The sequence below is a fragment of the Engystomops pustulosus genome, chromosome 5, assembly GCF_040894005.1.
Source record: "Engystomops pustulosus chromosome 5, aEngPut4.maternal, whole genome shotgun sequence".
Lineage (NCBI taxonomy): Eukaryota > Metazoa > Chordata > Amphibia > Anura > Leptodactylidae > Engystomops > Engystomops pustulosus.
In genome coordinates this window covers 169252371-169267617 of record NC_092415.1, presented here as the reverse complement: position 1 = coordinate 169267617, position 15247 = coordinate 169252371, and the positions used below count along the sequence as shown (strand labels likewise).

Here is a 15247-nt window from a genome sequence, read left to right as displayed (position 1 = left end):
GAGTCCTATGAAAAGTCACGCTAATGTAACCTTTGACACTGAGCGTAGGTGTGTTACTTATGAAGGTGAAAAAAATACTTTGTAATTGGTTGTTGCTAAATACTAATCGGGCATTTCGGCAGTCGCTCATTTACATAGAGCAGGAGCGCAGCCATTTATCTTCATTTACATACCCTCAGCACTGATGAATTCTCTACCGCTGACAAGCAAATTAAACACGTGCTAGATATACAGCTAATCACTCCGCCACCAAGACCAGATCTGCAATCAGCAGCAGTGTTGTTTTTTACTGCTGTGTTAACCATTACAGGATATTCCCCTTTTATCCCTCTATTCTATCCCATCTATCACGGGCGCCGACCAATCCTGAGAATGTAGGGTCTGCAGAACAGGTTAGGAAAGCAGCCCCTTCTATGTTTCAGTACGTTTATGCTTTAAAGAGGACCTCACAACCTCACACAAGCAGAGATTTTACATCCCATAATGTAAAGTATACTAAACACATTCAGGGACACACTGAATTTTATTTGTAACCCCCATGGTTGTTGAGATATCAGTCCCAGTATCTGACCGTGATAATCCTCTCCAATGTCAGAGAGGAGGTGGCGGAGCAGAGGAGGGGGCATGTGCTATGATAACTGTGTCTTCACAGGTTAACTTTACATTGCACTTACACTGCTTTGATTTAAATCATGTTAACACAAAGGCAATGTGAATACAATATTTAGACTGTGTTTACATAAACACAATATTACCCCCCTTAACCCTTTAAAGGAAACCTACCACCACAAATCTACCTATAAAGGTAGATCGGGTGGTAGGTGAATCAATTGGACGTGAGGATAGCCCTTTTAAGGGCTAATCCTCACGTCCCCGCACTGTTTTATAAACTTTTATTACCCTAATATGCTAATTTACTTATGCGGCTACTGGGGCGTGGAGTAGCCGCATCTGAGGTTACACGAGGCGGCTACTCCACGCCCCGGTAGCCACATTACCCCTCCTACTCACCATGTTCGGCGCGCAGCTGCTCGTAGCTGCGCGCCCTCGTCCGCCGATCCTGCCGTCTGCGCATGCGCAATACAGCAGGCCCGCGCCTGCACGGTCACTGCTCTGAAGCCGGGGCTGCACAGGCGCGGGCCTGCTGTTCTGCGCATGCGCAGACGGCAGGATCGGCGGACGAGGGCGCGCAGCTACGAGCAGCTGCGCGCCGAACATGGTGAGTAGGAGGGGTAATGTGGCTACCGGGGCGTGGAGTAGCCGCCTCGTGTAACCTCAGATGCGGCTACTCCACGCCCCAGTAGCCGCATAAGTAAATTAACATATTAGGGTAATAAAAGTTTATAAAACAGTGCGGGGACGTGAGGATTAGCCCTTAAAAGGGCTATCCTCACGTCCCATTGATTCACCTACCACCCGATATACCTTTATAGGTAGATTTGTGGTGGTAGGTTTCCTTAAAGGACCTGGCCCTTTTTTGTTTTTTCATTTATATTTTTCACTTCCCACAATCAAAAATCTATAACTTTTTTTAGACACAAAGAGCTATGTGATGGCTTGTTTTCTGCACTTCATAGTGACGGTATTTATTCTTCCATGCCGTGTACTGAGAAGCGGGAAAAAAAATTCCAAATACAGTGAAATTGGTAAAAAAAAAAAAAAACATATTTGCGCCGTTCTCTTGTGGGCTTGGATTTTACGGCTTTCACTGTGCGCCCCAAATGACATGCGATCACAGGGATATCAAATTTGTATAGGTTTTATAAGGTTTTCATACATTTACAAAAATTAAAACCTCCTGTACAAACTTTTTTTTTAGATTTTGGCATCTTTTGTCGCTAATAACTTTTTCATACTTTGGTGTAGGAGCTGTGGGTGGTGTTTTCAATTATACCATTTTTAGGGCTGTACGGCCTTGTGGTCACTGTTTATTGAATTTTCTATACTTTTCAAAATGGCAAAAAAAGTACCATTTTCAAATTCGGGAGCTATTTGAAAAGCCGCTATAATATTTTGATAGAAGGGGCATTTTTGGACACGGCGATACATAATGTGTTCATGATTATTACTGATTATTTATATTTATATCAGTTCTAGGGAAAGGGGGTGATTTGAATTTTTAGTTTTTTTTATTATAATTTTTTTTAACTTTTTTTATTTTTACTATTTTTCAGACCCTTTAGGGTACTTTAACCCTTAGTTGCCTGATTGATCCTCCAATATACTGCCATACTACTGTATGGCAGTATATGGGGATTTTCATGCTCATTCATTACAATGTGCAATTAGCACATGGTAATGAATGCGTTAAATACAGACAGACTCAGGTCTTTGGAAGAACCGAGGCTGTCATGGCAACCGATCGCCACTCCCCGATGACGTGAGGGGGAGCGACGATCTGCAACACCAATCGCGGGTGTTACTGGTAAGGCCCGTTTCACACTTGCAAGTATGATGCGATGAACTTGCATCACACTCGCAACGCATGCTGCCCAGATCACTATCTTTCTTATTCCTGTACTATGACATCACTGTGTGTAGTATCCCTGTACTATGACATCACTGTATATCCCTATACTGCAACATGACTGCAGACAGCCATTGCGGAGTAAGTTGGAGAAGCTCCGGCCTGTAACTCAACTCTTAGCATAGAACCTCCTTTAGATTTCATAGATTTACAAGACCAGGTTCGATCCAGATAATACCCCATACTGTACTCTGGTGTTTGGTTTGTACTTTTCAAAGTCTCTTTATCTCCTTGTTCTTCATCTTAGGTACAGTATATGTGGCCAGGTGCAGGAGGGAGCATGGGTCAGTGCTCCTCTCCCCTCCCCTCTACATTGCAACACTTATGCTCACCGGACAGTGACCAGATGCCATAGACCTCTATGGGGGGTCATGATGCAGCAGCAAATTGTGCAGCTGTATCCCCAGCTCCCATACTTTTGTGTGCTATTATTTCCCTACTTTAGAATGCTATTTAATAAATGAATGTTCAACTATTCATCCTACTGGTTTCAACACGTGTCTGAGTGATTTGATGAGTACATGCACTGTACCTAAACGCCCACTAATTATAACATAATTTTCTTTAGATATTTGCCTACCTGCCTGCCCACCTGTTGTTGTATTTTATTTTTCTAATTTTTTTCCCTGATGTTTGTGGGGTACCCTATTGAAATACAAAAAGCTCTATTTTTCTTTTTAGTCTAATTAGCTATTAGGGAATCCATTTCAAAGATCCATTTTGCCTCTGTCAGTAACATCTATGCCAAATAGTCACAACCTTCCCAATGTGGTTTAATGTTTTCTATTCCCCCAAAATTGTCTTCCTATAAATGTTAACTTCATAGCTACACAAGGACTGTCTGTAGTCAATATCTTTTTTTTTTTTTTTTTTTTAAGTTTTTATTTATTCAATTTTTAAATTCCAATGTGGTTTAGCATCTATGTCTTATCCGCAATGCAACTGTGTCCCAAGTAAGACATTTATCCTATATATACATCTGACTGTGTGAATTAATGGAAATCTACCATCATAATTAAGCATGCTGAACCAGGGACACTTACTCATAGATCCTGGGACTATGTTAATCTTATTATATTTGTCGTTATCCATGGGTTCCTTTCAATTTTGAAATCTACTTGTAAAATTATGCTAATGAGCCTTAAGGTCTCTGGGGGGCATTACCAAAATCCCACTGCTTCCCAGGCTGTTACACTGTGCAGGAGCATTCCTCCTCCCAAAGGAGGAGGGGAAGACATGCTCCTGCACAGTCCGGCCTCATTCACAAAACCGCATGCTCACCCAGACCGAATCGCAGCACGCAACAGGGTGGAGAAGGGAGGGGCAGTGAGATACTGGGGCACATTTACTTACCCGGTCCTGTCGCGATCCCAGAGGTGTGTTGTCCGACGAGGATGAAGTCCGGCGCAATTCACTAAGATGTGTGCCCGATATCCTGCATGTGACGCTTCCTCGCTGAGGTCCGCCGGAGTTCACTTTCTTCTTCCCGGTGTATGTGAGTGCATGGCTTGAGACACAATTTGAATTTTAAATCCTGCTCTTAGTCCGATTCAGTCGGGTTGTCCGATGGCCACGCCCCCGATTTGAGTCACATGAAAGTTGGCGCAATTGCCCCAAAATCCGATCGTATCTGCCAAAAACCCCTGTTAAATGCAGTGCAAATCGGAAGTAGTCGGGAAACCCGATGGAAATGCGGTGTGCGGAACCTTAGTGCCCCACTGTGTGCTCCCTAAACTGTGAATGGACGCCATAGGCTTCCCTTACACCATGTGAATGCGGCCTCACACAGTCACACAAGTTCACTGCATGTGATTTTTGGAACTAAACCTGTAACCAATGAACTGAACTGACTCACTGAGCTTAGTCCAGGGTTTCTATATTCGGTCTGGGAAATCCCACAAAAGCATGGGGCACGTTTCTCAGCCGAAACTGGCTTGTGGGCAACCAGACCGAGGTGATGGTGTTATGGCACCTGAGTTGTGCGTGCACTAACATTCGACTCCATATCACAGAAAGTGCAGTAGTCATAGGATATTACTCTCCCTTTACTAATCCATCCTATGTCCTATCTCCTGTCTGTTATTCGGCAAACAGCAGATATATTCCAAGCTCCAGGCTTCTCTGCAGTCTTTTTCACCTAGGACCCTGTAAATAAGATGGCAGCTGATGGCTGGTTCAAGCAGCAAAATTTTTATTTATTAAATTATTTTTTATTGCTTCCTTATAAAGAATGGCTGGATTATTATACAACCTCTTGTGTCAACACCCTCATCCTCATAGTCTGTAAGCTCTTGTGTCACCTCCTCATCCTCATAGTCTGTAAGCTCTTGTGAGCAGGGCCCTTACTCCTATAGTTCCATATGACTGTTTGTACTCTGTAATGTAATATATTTGTCTATGTCCCCTATGATTTGTAAAGCGCTACAGAATTTGATATATAAATAAAGATTATTATTATTACCTGTTCTGTACATCCTTCATAAGATGTTGCATGTCGACCTCTTGCTTTCTCAGGGTTCCAAAGGAAAACTGACTTTCCACTTTTTCACTCCCTCCGACATTTCCTTGAATTGCCACAAACTCAGCATCGACGTTACCCTGTATTGTGTCGCTGTATTTGTCTTCATATTTCACAAATTCCGATTCGACTACAACTAGAAGGGAATACAATAAGAGAGAGAAGATCTTAGGCTACAGAAGCAAAACCCAAAGCTGATCACTGGTTACTGGCAGAGATAAGCACCAGATGTCTCCGTTTGGGGTTTGGCCTGCGTTATGGTTATGACCCAACAATCATAACCATGGCTAGTAGCTAGCGGCGTCATTTGGCTGTTCGGCCGGTAATCTGGCAACATGTCTGGGTTGCGCAGGTCGAACCCAAACAGAAACATCGGCTCATCTGCAGTTACTGGTAGAAGGTGCAGCTCACTATAAAGCTTGATGCCTTTGTTTATGGCTTTGGGGGATTTACAGATGACTAATAACTTCACTTTGCTTCCATGAGCTAAGATATGTCATGCTGTCTTTATAAAAGCTGAATTGGTAGGCATCGGTAAGTGATATGTAGAGATAGTTCAGTATAGCATTGCTTAAAGGGGTTGTCCTGGATAGAAAAAAAACATGGCTGCATTCTCCATAAACAATGCCACCCTTGTCCACAGATTATGTGTGATAATGAAGCACTGTTCTGTATACAGTGGAATTTTTCTGCAATACCAGTCACAACCTATTGACAGGAGCGGCACTCTTCGTGTGAGAAAACAGCCATGATTTTTCTAGTCCTCAACAACCCCATTAAGGTTGCCTGCACACGATGGCTGCACAAGTTAATTCCACATCCCTTCTGCAAGCAACAAAACCACTGGAGGAATTCTGGTGTCTAATACACTTCTTGACTGCGTTTCTGCTTCAGTGGGCGGCTCAAAGTATTAAGTGCTGCTATACCACAATGCAGATTTTATGTAGAGAATATTTGAATGATATACGCACTTGGCAGACAGTATAGCATTAAAATTTTCTGTACCTGGACAACCCCTTTAAAGGAAATCTACCATCAAAATCAAGCCTGATAAACCAGGGACACTTACTCATAGATCCAGGCACTGTGACTGTGGTAATCTTCTTACATTTGTCATGCATGGCCTCCTCCCTTCTAAAAATCAACTGTTAAAATTATGCTAATGAGCTTGAAGGATTCTGGGGGTGTTACCAGCAAGGTGTGGTGAACAAACAGTGTCTCACTGCACTGACCTATACATGGCCTCTTAAGTTTCAATGGAGGGGGGAGAGGTGAGCAGCGTTCGCTCCCCCTCCCTTTTCCACCCAGCCATGTGCTACACCCAGGATACGGTCCAGGCGAGCCGTGTGCAGAAGCACATCTTTCCCCTCCTTCCTTGGCACTTCCCTCTCTATGTGCCTGCTGCTATCCCAGTGGGAGGGGGGGGGGGGGAGTGCTCGATGTACAACATGGATAACAAATGTACGAAGATTACCACAGTCACGGTGCCTCGACCTAAGAGTACCGTATATACCGGCGTATAAGACGACTTTTGAAGACAGAAAAATCTTCTGTCTTCTCTGGGGTCGTCTTATACGCCGGTAATCGTCTTATACGGCGGCATGGAGAGGGCTCACGGGCTGAGCCCTCTCCATAGCCGGTAAGTCTTTGCTGCATATTGGGTGTTTGCACAGCGATGGCTGCCGGCAGCCTCAAAAAGCTGCCGGCAGCCTCAAAAAGACATCGGGGGGAAAATACTCACCCTCCGTTGGCCCCGATGTCCGCGCTGTGCTGTCTTCAGTCTTCCGCGCCGTCTTCTTTCTTCTGCTGGGCGCCGCCATGTCTTTCCCCGGGTCGGCGCCTAGTATGACGTCAGCAGCGGCGCGTCATACTAGGCGCCTGCCGGGGAAGATCAATGGCGGCGCCCGGCAGAAGAAAGAAGACGGCGCGGACATCGGGGTGAGTATTTGTTTATTTTTTTTTAATGCTGGGCTGTATACTACTGGGGGCAGTGCTGTATACTACTGGGGGCAGTGCTGTATACTACTGGGGGCAGTGCTGTATACTACTGGGGGCTGTGCTGTATACTACTGGGGGCTGTGCTGTATACTACTGGGGGCTGTGCTGTATACTACTGGGGGCTGTGCTGTAATGGTAATGTTGTTGTTGTATGCCTTATGTTTATGAGCGACAGTTTTCCTGCTATATACCTGCATGTCATAAGAATTTACATTTAAAAAAGGACCATGTTAAATTCAAATCAGTTTTTTTTAAAATTTTTACCAGTGTTTTGTATGCGTTGGAAAAGGGGTAGTCTTATACGGCGAATATATCTTAAACTCTATATTTTAAACAGGAAAGTAGGGGGGTCGTCTTATACACCAGGTCGTCTTATACGCCGGAATATACGGTAAGTGTCCCTGGTGCCGCATGCTTGATTTTGATGGTAGATTTATTTTTACACATTTATCCCTGTAACTCAGGTTAAGGTATAAATGTAACTGAAGCAAAATCACTTTAATGTTTGCTTTAAAGGAAACATACCATTTGATTTGATGCATTATATAGCAAACATACCTTTGAGAATGCTGTAGCTACACTGATGCAGGATCATATCTTGTTTAAGATCATAATCCCTGTGCTGAGCGGTTTTGCTGAAAAACAATTATACAATTATGATAATGGAACTCGCTTCTTTGCCTGGCTCAGCGCTTCTCCTCTCACATTAGTTATGCACTGTTATCCATGAAAGGCAGAAGTAATCAATAGCTGCATCATCCCCCAGCTGCTGTGTATGAGAGATCCAGCTCAGGTTGATTAGTTCTATCTGCACCGTTCAGGAAACTACATGTGTAATGTGTTTATGTAGGCGTCCAGTTTTCCCAAGGTCCTGAATTTTATAATTATTTTTCAGCAAAACCACTCAGCTCAGAGATTAAAAAAGATATGTTTCTGCATCAGTGTAGCTACAGCATTCTCAAGGTATGTTTGCTTCATAATGCATGAAATCAAATGGTAGATTTTCTTTAAAAGACTGGAAACTGTCAGCACAACTAGAACTTATCTAATGTCTATAAATTATCATGGCTGTGGATAACCTGAAGTGTCTTATTTCATAAACAATAAAATCAAATTGCAGACTGTGTCATATGCACCTGACTATATTAATGACAGTACAAAGGTTGTGTGACCTTATAGTAATCAGATAACAGATTCCACATCACATAAAGTTCTGTGTATAAGCCATACCTGGTTTTACAGGTCCTTCTTCAGTGAGTACATCACCCAGCAGACAAGCACATGATGAGAAGAAATACTTAGGCTTCTGCCAGCACCAGAATCGCCTCTTCTTTGCCACCACACTCAGGAGCTGGGTCTTATCAGAGTCATTTAAACTGGAGACAGATATCAATTCACCACCAGCATCAATGTCTCTCAGGAAATTCTTTGTAGCTGTTGCAAACATCTTCTATATGGCAGTGACCTGAAAAGTAAGCAGAAAGTATATACAGGACTTAGATATGATTAGAAACACACAAGAAAGTTGTGCACTAAAGCCCTATGTGTACTTGTTACATCCTACTTACGAGACAAGCAAGTAGCCAATACCTACCAGAAAGTGTAGGGTTGGTGGAGTGTTAATAAGCCTATGAAGCGTTATTCATGGAGTTGAGGTTTCCTTATTCCCAGTAAAAAGAAGGTTAAAGGGACTCAACTCTTAGGCTACATTCACACTGCCGTTGCCCGCCCGTACCGTACCGGGCAACGGCAGTGCACGGAGAGAGGAGGAGGAGGTGAGTGCAGCTCACCCCCGCCCCTCTCCATAGAGATACATGAGGCACGGCGCCGCATTACGGGAAAAGATAGGACAGGTCCTATCTTTTTCCCGGGTACGGAGCGGCACGGTGCCGTACGTTTGCTGCACCGTACCGCTCCCGTAGGGCGCCGTGCGCCCATTGCCGTCTACGGAGGACGTATATCGGCCGTATATACGTCGGCCATATGGCAGTGTGAATGTAGCCTTAGAATTATGCTAACTTTATGGGGGGGGGGGGGGTGCTACCAGAGCACCTCCGTGCTTTAGCTTCACATGCTGTCACACTATGAGGGAGCACTTCCCCCCTCCCACTTTGCCTGATGTAATCTCACGGCAACACTGAGTTTTAGCACAAAGGGAGGGGAACTAAGGGAGGAGGGTGAGACATTGTAACAACCTACAGCAAAGAGGGTCTGTGTTAACGCACCCCAGAGCCCTATGGGCTACTTAGCATAATTTTTAAAATTGATTTTAGAAGGAAGGAGGCCATGGATAACAAGAAGATTGCCACAGTTACAGTGCCTGGATCTATGATTAAGTGCTCCTGCTTTATCATGCTTCATTCAAGTAAATCTACCATTTGTTTTATGCGTTGTGAACCAAACATACCTTAGGAATGCTGTAGCTACACTACATTTCTTGTTTACTCCCTGATCCGCGTGATTTTGCTCAAAAAACTATTATAAAATTCAGGACCATGGGAAGTTGGGTTACGTGCTGGCTGCTGTACATAAACACATAACATGCAGCTTCCTGAACTGTCCAGACAGATCTAATCAACATCAACTGAATGACTCATGCACAGCAACTGGGGGATGGTGCAGAGATTGATTACTTCGGCCTGTCAGGGACAACACAGCGATGACGTGTTCTCGGGTTATGCTGGGCAAGACAGGGCTGGAGCAGTCCATAATTAGGGTGAGGAGAAGCGGCAGGGCAGCCACCCGTTTCCCAAGGAAGCACCCTGCACTTATAATGTCCCATGCAACATGCCCCCTCCCATGACTCCTTCCTGCATCATGCCTTCCTGCCATGCCCCCTTTCCTTTTGCTGCCCCCAACTCAGCTCCCGTTTCAGCTCCCGTTTCCCAACCAAACTCTGTAAAAAAAAAAATACTCACCTTATTCATTCCCCTGCAGCAGTCTTCACTTCTCTTTCGCATTAATGCAAGGTAAGTATTTATTTATTTTTTTGTTTTTACAGAGGTCGGCCTCAGACAGGAACTAGGTGTTTTGTAGCCCGGTATTGGGCCACAGACCAGTGGTTGGTGAACACTGCACTGAACTGAACAAGTAGGGTTAGTATCTCTGTCCAGACATCCATTTTTCTATCCATTATACAAAAATAAACTGAAAAACTAGACTGGAAGAGAGGTGGCAAGATCAGCACGTATCCCAATGGACATCACTAAAATAGGGTCTGCCGGCTTTCCGGGATGATGTCCTATTTTGCCCTCAATTTTTGATGGACTATGTGCATGGCCTAAAAGTGAACAAACCTCTTATAGCATGGAACAATAGGTGTTCTAAAGTTTTCTTGCGAGTGATGATGCCCAAAACATTCATAGAATCCTGCTTGTTAATCTGGTTATGTATCCAAAAGATAAGGGAAAGGTCTCCATAAACTGCGGTACCACACCCTTCACGTTTTATCACATTATTGCAGTCACTTTTGGTTCAATATACAGGATTTTATAGTAAGGAGTGTATGAGTTTACTAGTGTGAGATATTGTAAGGGTATTAGTGAATTTCCACATTATGACAAGACAGGAGAATTATTTTGGAGATGCCAGCTACAAGGGGGTCAAGGACATCCAGGAGACATACATGAGGAGACGGGACAAGGGGGAGGCTGGAATATTCGGATGTTTATTAGCAGCATCTATAACCGTATATACTGTAACTCCTGGAATCTGTCTGGACCTGATTGAAAAATATTCTGTTCATGTGAGGAACTAGGAACATGTGGTGTAATGTGAAGTAACCAGCAGCTATATATATACTTCCACTTTACTGGATGAGGATTGTGCAACAGACTCAGAGCTCAGTGATGGCAGCCTGTGCTGTAAGACTGGATCAGCGACTTACTGAAGATTGTGCGTGCAATGAACAGACTTTAGGCGCCCAGAAGTTCCACCAGACTCCTACACATACGAGCGCTTCTCAATATCCGCAAAAAGTTATATTTATTCAGTAATTCAATTCAAAAAGTAAAACTCATATTATTTAGAATCATTACTTACAGTGAACTTTTTCAAGTGTTTTTATTCATGCCGTTCATTGTGGCAAGGAAAACCCAAAAGTCACTTGGGCACATTTACTTACCCGTCCGGAGGAGTTCTCCGAATGTACATTGTCAGACTATCATGCACTGTGCCGCGATTCACTATGATCGTGTGCCCGATATCCTGCATGTGTCACTTCCCCGCTCAGGTCCGACAGAGTTCACCTTCTTCTTCCCGGTGCATGTAAGTGCTTGATCTTGTGACACAATTTGAAAGTTAAATCCTGCGCTCAGTCCGAATCAGTCGGATCGTCCAACGGCCCATCCCCCTATTTCCCCCTATCCATTTAAATACCTGTCACAGCCGTGCAAAACCTGAAAACGTCAGAAAGTCCGACAAAAGTGTGTCCACGGACCATTAGTTAAATAAGCCCCATTATCTCAGAAAATTAGAATAATGCACCAAAGGGTTCCTGATTGTTTTAAAAGGTCTCTTAGTCTGGTTCAGCAGGCGACACAATCATGGAGAAGACTGCTGACTTTACAGATGTCCAGAAGGCAGTCACTGACACTCCATAAGGAGGGTAAGCCACAAAAGTTCATTGCTAAAGAGGCTGGCTGTTCACAGAGTGCTGTGCCAAAGCATATTCATCGAAAAATGGTAGGAAAAAATGTGCTAAAAAAAAAGTGCAGAAGCAACCGGGAAAACCACAGCCTTGATAGGAATGTTAAAGAGGACCTGTCACCCGAATATTTGCTCTAGGAGCATTTACTAAAGTTAGCAGCACCCTAGCCCTACCCCTGTAATAGCAGTGTTAAAACGCTAGCTTTATACATAACATAGCAATAAAGCTAGAAAACACTGCACTACATAGCGGTCCGAACCCTGGACCAAACTTACAGAGGTCCTGTGTATTCATGAGGGGGCGGTCCGAGGAGGCGGTGACTGACGCATGAAGCCTGGGAGTCACCGCTGGCATATGATATGTAGGAATATATGGCCCACGGCACCATGCGCCCATTGCAATGTATGGGGGGCGTATATCGGCCGTATATAAGCCCCCCATACGTTCGTGTGAATGTACCCTTACAGCGGTCCGGCTGCATTGTCAAAGTCTTCAACTTAAAGGGATCACACTTAATGTATAATAATGCACATCTAAAATCTACTTTCAGAAGGAACCACTTCCCTCTCTTTCTGTATGTAGGGAGGAATGGATTGCTGAGGGAGCAGGGGGAGGGGGAAACACTGTAACAGCCTGTAAATCTGCAGCATGGAGACACTCTGGTAACAACTTCCAGATATCCAGATATAAATAGTAAAAGTTGATTTTAAAAGAAGGGGGGGGGGGGGGCGTGGAAACAAATATAAGACAATTACCACATTCATGGGGAAGATTTGTCATCAAGTTTCTGAGGTAAAAATTTTCTAGTTGCCCATGGAAACCAATCAGAGATCATCTTTAATTATATAAACAGCTCTGGGAAAATAATATCTGAGCTCTAATTGGTTGCCATGGGCAAGTAAAACTGTTCTGCTCTAAGAGACTTATGATAAATCTCCCCCATGGTGTCTGGATCTATAATGCTTGGTGGTAGATTTCCCTTAAGGTACAGTTCAAACCTGTGTCTGGGCTTTCCACTACACTCTGATTGAATGTGATTGTAAGGTCTTCTATGACTTCTATGGACCTTCCATTTATTAATAGCAGAAAAAAAGACATGGGCTGCAGGACTACTTGTTCTGGTACTGCAGGAGATGTATATAAGCAGGATATTGGGCGCACAATCGCAGCAGATGTGCATTATCATTGGACAATGCACTTTAGGTGAACTCCTCCGGACAGGTAAGTAAATGTGCCCCAATATGTTAACAATATGTTAGCAGTGTATTAACAAAACACAAATGTCAACACAATGTTAACACATGTGTTTTGGATACACACGTTAACAGCAATGTAAGCAGCTGTTGTATTGCGTTTCAGAACAGACTGTAAACGCCATGTCATAACGCAACCTTGCGCATCCGTTTTTACCTGCTGTATGCTCTCTGTGATTTCCATGACAGTTTTTAAGAGCCTGTCCAAATTTTTTCATATTTGTGGATTATGGACAACAATGGCAGATTACGTATCCACAAAACAAAAAGATTTTTTTTTATTGATAAGGCTGAGGAACCAGGTGTTATGCCTTCTAAAAAATGTTTTTTTTTTGCTTACATAAAAAATAATCGGAACAGATTCCATATGGACATGGAAAAAAATGGATGAGAATACAAAATGCAAAGAGAACAGATACATTTTTTACAGATGCACCACTGGGATGAGGCCACATGCATTTTGCGGGGTGCAAGTAGGGGAACGTCATCCCCTGCTTGTGGCCTATGTGCAATGAGAAGGTAAGCACCACTCACAATGCCCATGTCAATAGAAAAGGCCTACCCAGACACATAGCAGGCAGGAAAAGGAACTACTGTATAATATGCAGTCTACTAAGCCCAGTAAAACCCAATGAGCCGCAAAAAAAAAAAGAAAAAAACACTAGCTCATGGCCAAAGGAAACATGAAGACTAGTACATTAAGCCTAACAGTTTTTATGTATTGTTTATGGGTTTTAAGATAGCAGCCGCTATGGGACCTGCAGTGTCAGGGGGCCCCGTCATCCGACGTGACACTTGAATGTAAAATAACAACAACTTCTGCCGCGTGGTCTGCAGTTCCCGCTGGAGATCTGCTGTCTCCGGTAGCGGGGACCTATGTAAGTATGGTCCGCTGCCCTCCTCCACCTCCCCCTCACCTTCCCCACTCACCTTCCCCGAGTCGCCGCGTCTCTTCTCCGCGTCGCGTCCCGTCGGGTCTCCGCTCCGCCCCCGGACCTCCGCCACGCCCCCGACCCTGCGCCTTATAGTCCGATGCGCCTTATATATGGAATTATTACATATATAAGGCGCATCGGACTAATGCGCCTTATATTCCGGTGCGCCTAATGGCCCGGAAAATAGGTATGTGCACCATTATATATATATATATATATTATGCCCAGAGGTTGAAGGCACAACCAGGAGACAGGCCAGTACACCAGGACAAGTGGAGGGGGCCATAGAAGGGCAACAACTCAGCAGCAGGACAGTTACCTCCGCCTTTGTGCCAGGAGGAACAGCGCCCAGCAAAATGACCTCCAGCAGCCACAAATGTGCATGTGTCTGCACAAACGGTTAGAAACCGACTCCATGAGGCTGGTATGAGGGCCTGACTCCAGGAGGATGGTATGCGGGCCTGACTCCAGGAGGATGGTATGCGGGCCTGACTCCAGGAGGATGGTATGCGGGCCTGACTCCAGGAGGATGGTATGCGGGCCTGACTCCAGGAGGATGGTATGCGGGCCTGACTCCATGAAGGTTTGATTCTTGTAGGAGGCGGGACACAGTAGAGATGTGCAGGACACCGCAGGGAAACCGGGACAAACTCCCAACCGTCCGGGACAGCCCTGAAAAAACAGGACTGTCCCACCTAATCCAGGACTGATCAAAGACCTGTATAATGTCTATTGATGCTCCATGTACTTCTGTACTCAGAATGAATGGAGCACCCACACACGGATACATAGTAGATGAAGATAATTATTATAATACATAACAAAATAATCTAAGGCCACTTTACATAAGTATTCTGATCCCCATAAAATTGTTTATACCATCCACAACCATTTACAGTATTTCACTTTTGACTGATAACATGGAATCTCCCCGACATGTCCTAACCACTATGTAATACAGCGCACATGTCATATTATTGTCAAATGTAAAATGAAAAAGAAACAAAACAAAATGGTAAAAAAAAAAAAAAAAAAACTGTTGCATATAATGTGAGTGGCCAAAGCATTCATCATGGAAACCCCCTTTAAGTCATGTCCTCACTTGTTATAGATGTCTGCAGAATCCTGGCAAGTTATTGTCCTGAGTTTCCGCTGTCTTTTGTGACTGAGAGACAAGTCTGCTCACATCCAGGCCGCTCAGATATAATACACACAACTCACCCGCTGTCCCGCAGTAGTCACCCGTCCTCACCCTCTCCCCGGACTGTCAGCTCTTCTTCCCCTTTCACTGTTCCTCAGCCTTTGCTATCCATCAGCTCCGGGATTCTGATTGGTTGGGTGCTTTCTGAGCTGCTCCGCCATTGGTTG

The 15247-nt window shown here is 44.3% G+C and overlaps 1 protein-coding gene across 3 annotated transcripts in view; it reads right to left on the bottom strand.

The window, feature by feature from the left end:
* The window catches only part of GSDME (gasdermin E), a 65506-nt gene extending 50285 nt beyond the window's left edge, over window positions 1-15221 (bottom strand). Inside the window, exons 1-3 of one of the 3 annotated variants that reach the window (XM_072153759.1) lie at window positions 15101-15221; window positions 8274-8508; window positions 4989-5181 (exon numbers count right to left, since the gene is read on the bottom strand). In XM_072153759.1, coding sequence (XP_072009860.1) covers window positions 4989-5181; window positions 8274-8490 — 410 coding nt within the window. In that variant the 5' untranslated portion in view covers window positions 8491-8508; window positions 15101-15221. Of the gene's footprint in view, window positions 1-4988; window positions 5182-8273; window positions 8509-12446; window positions 12492-14981 lie in introns of those variants that run through there. The other 2 variants (XM_072153760.1, XM_072153761.1) reach the window with 2 other exon arrangements.
* Between the last annotated feature and the right edge of the window lie 26 nt (window positions 15222-15247).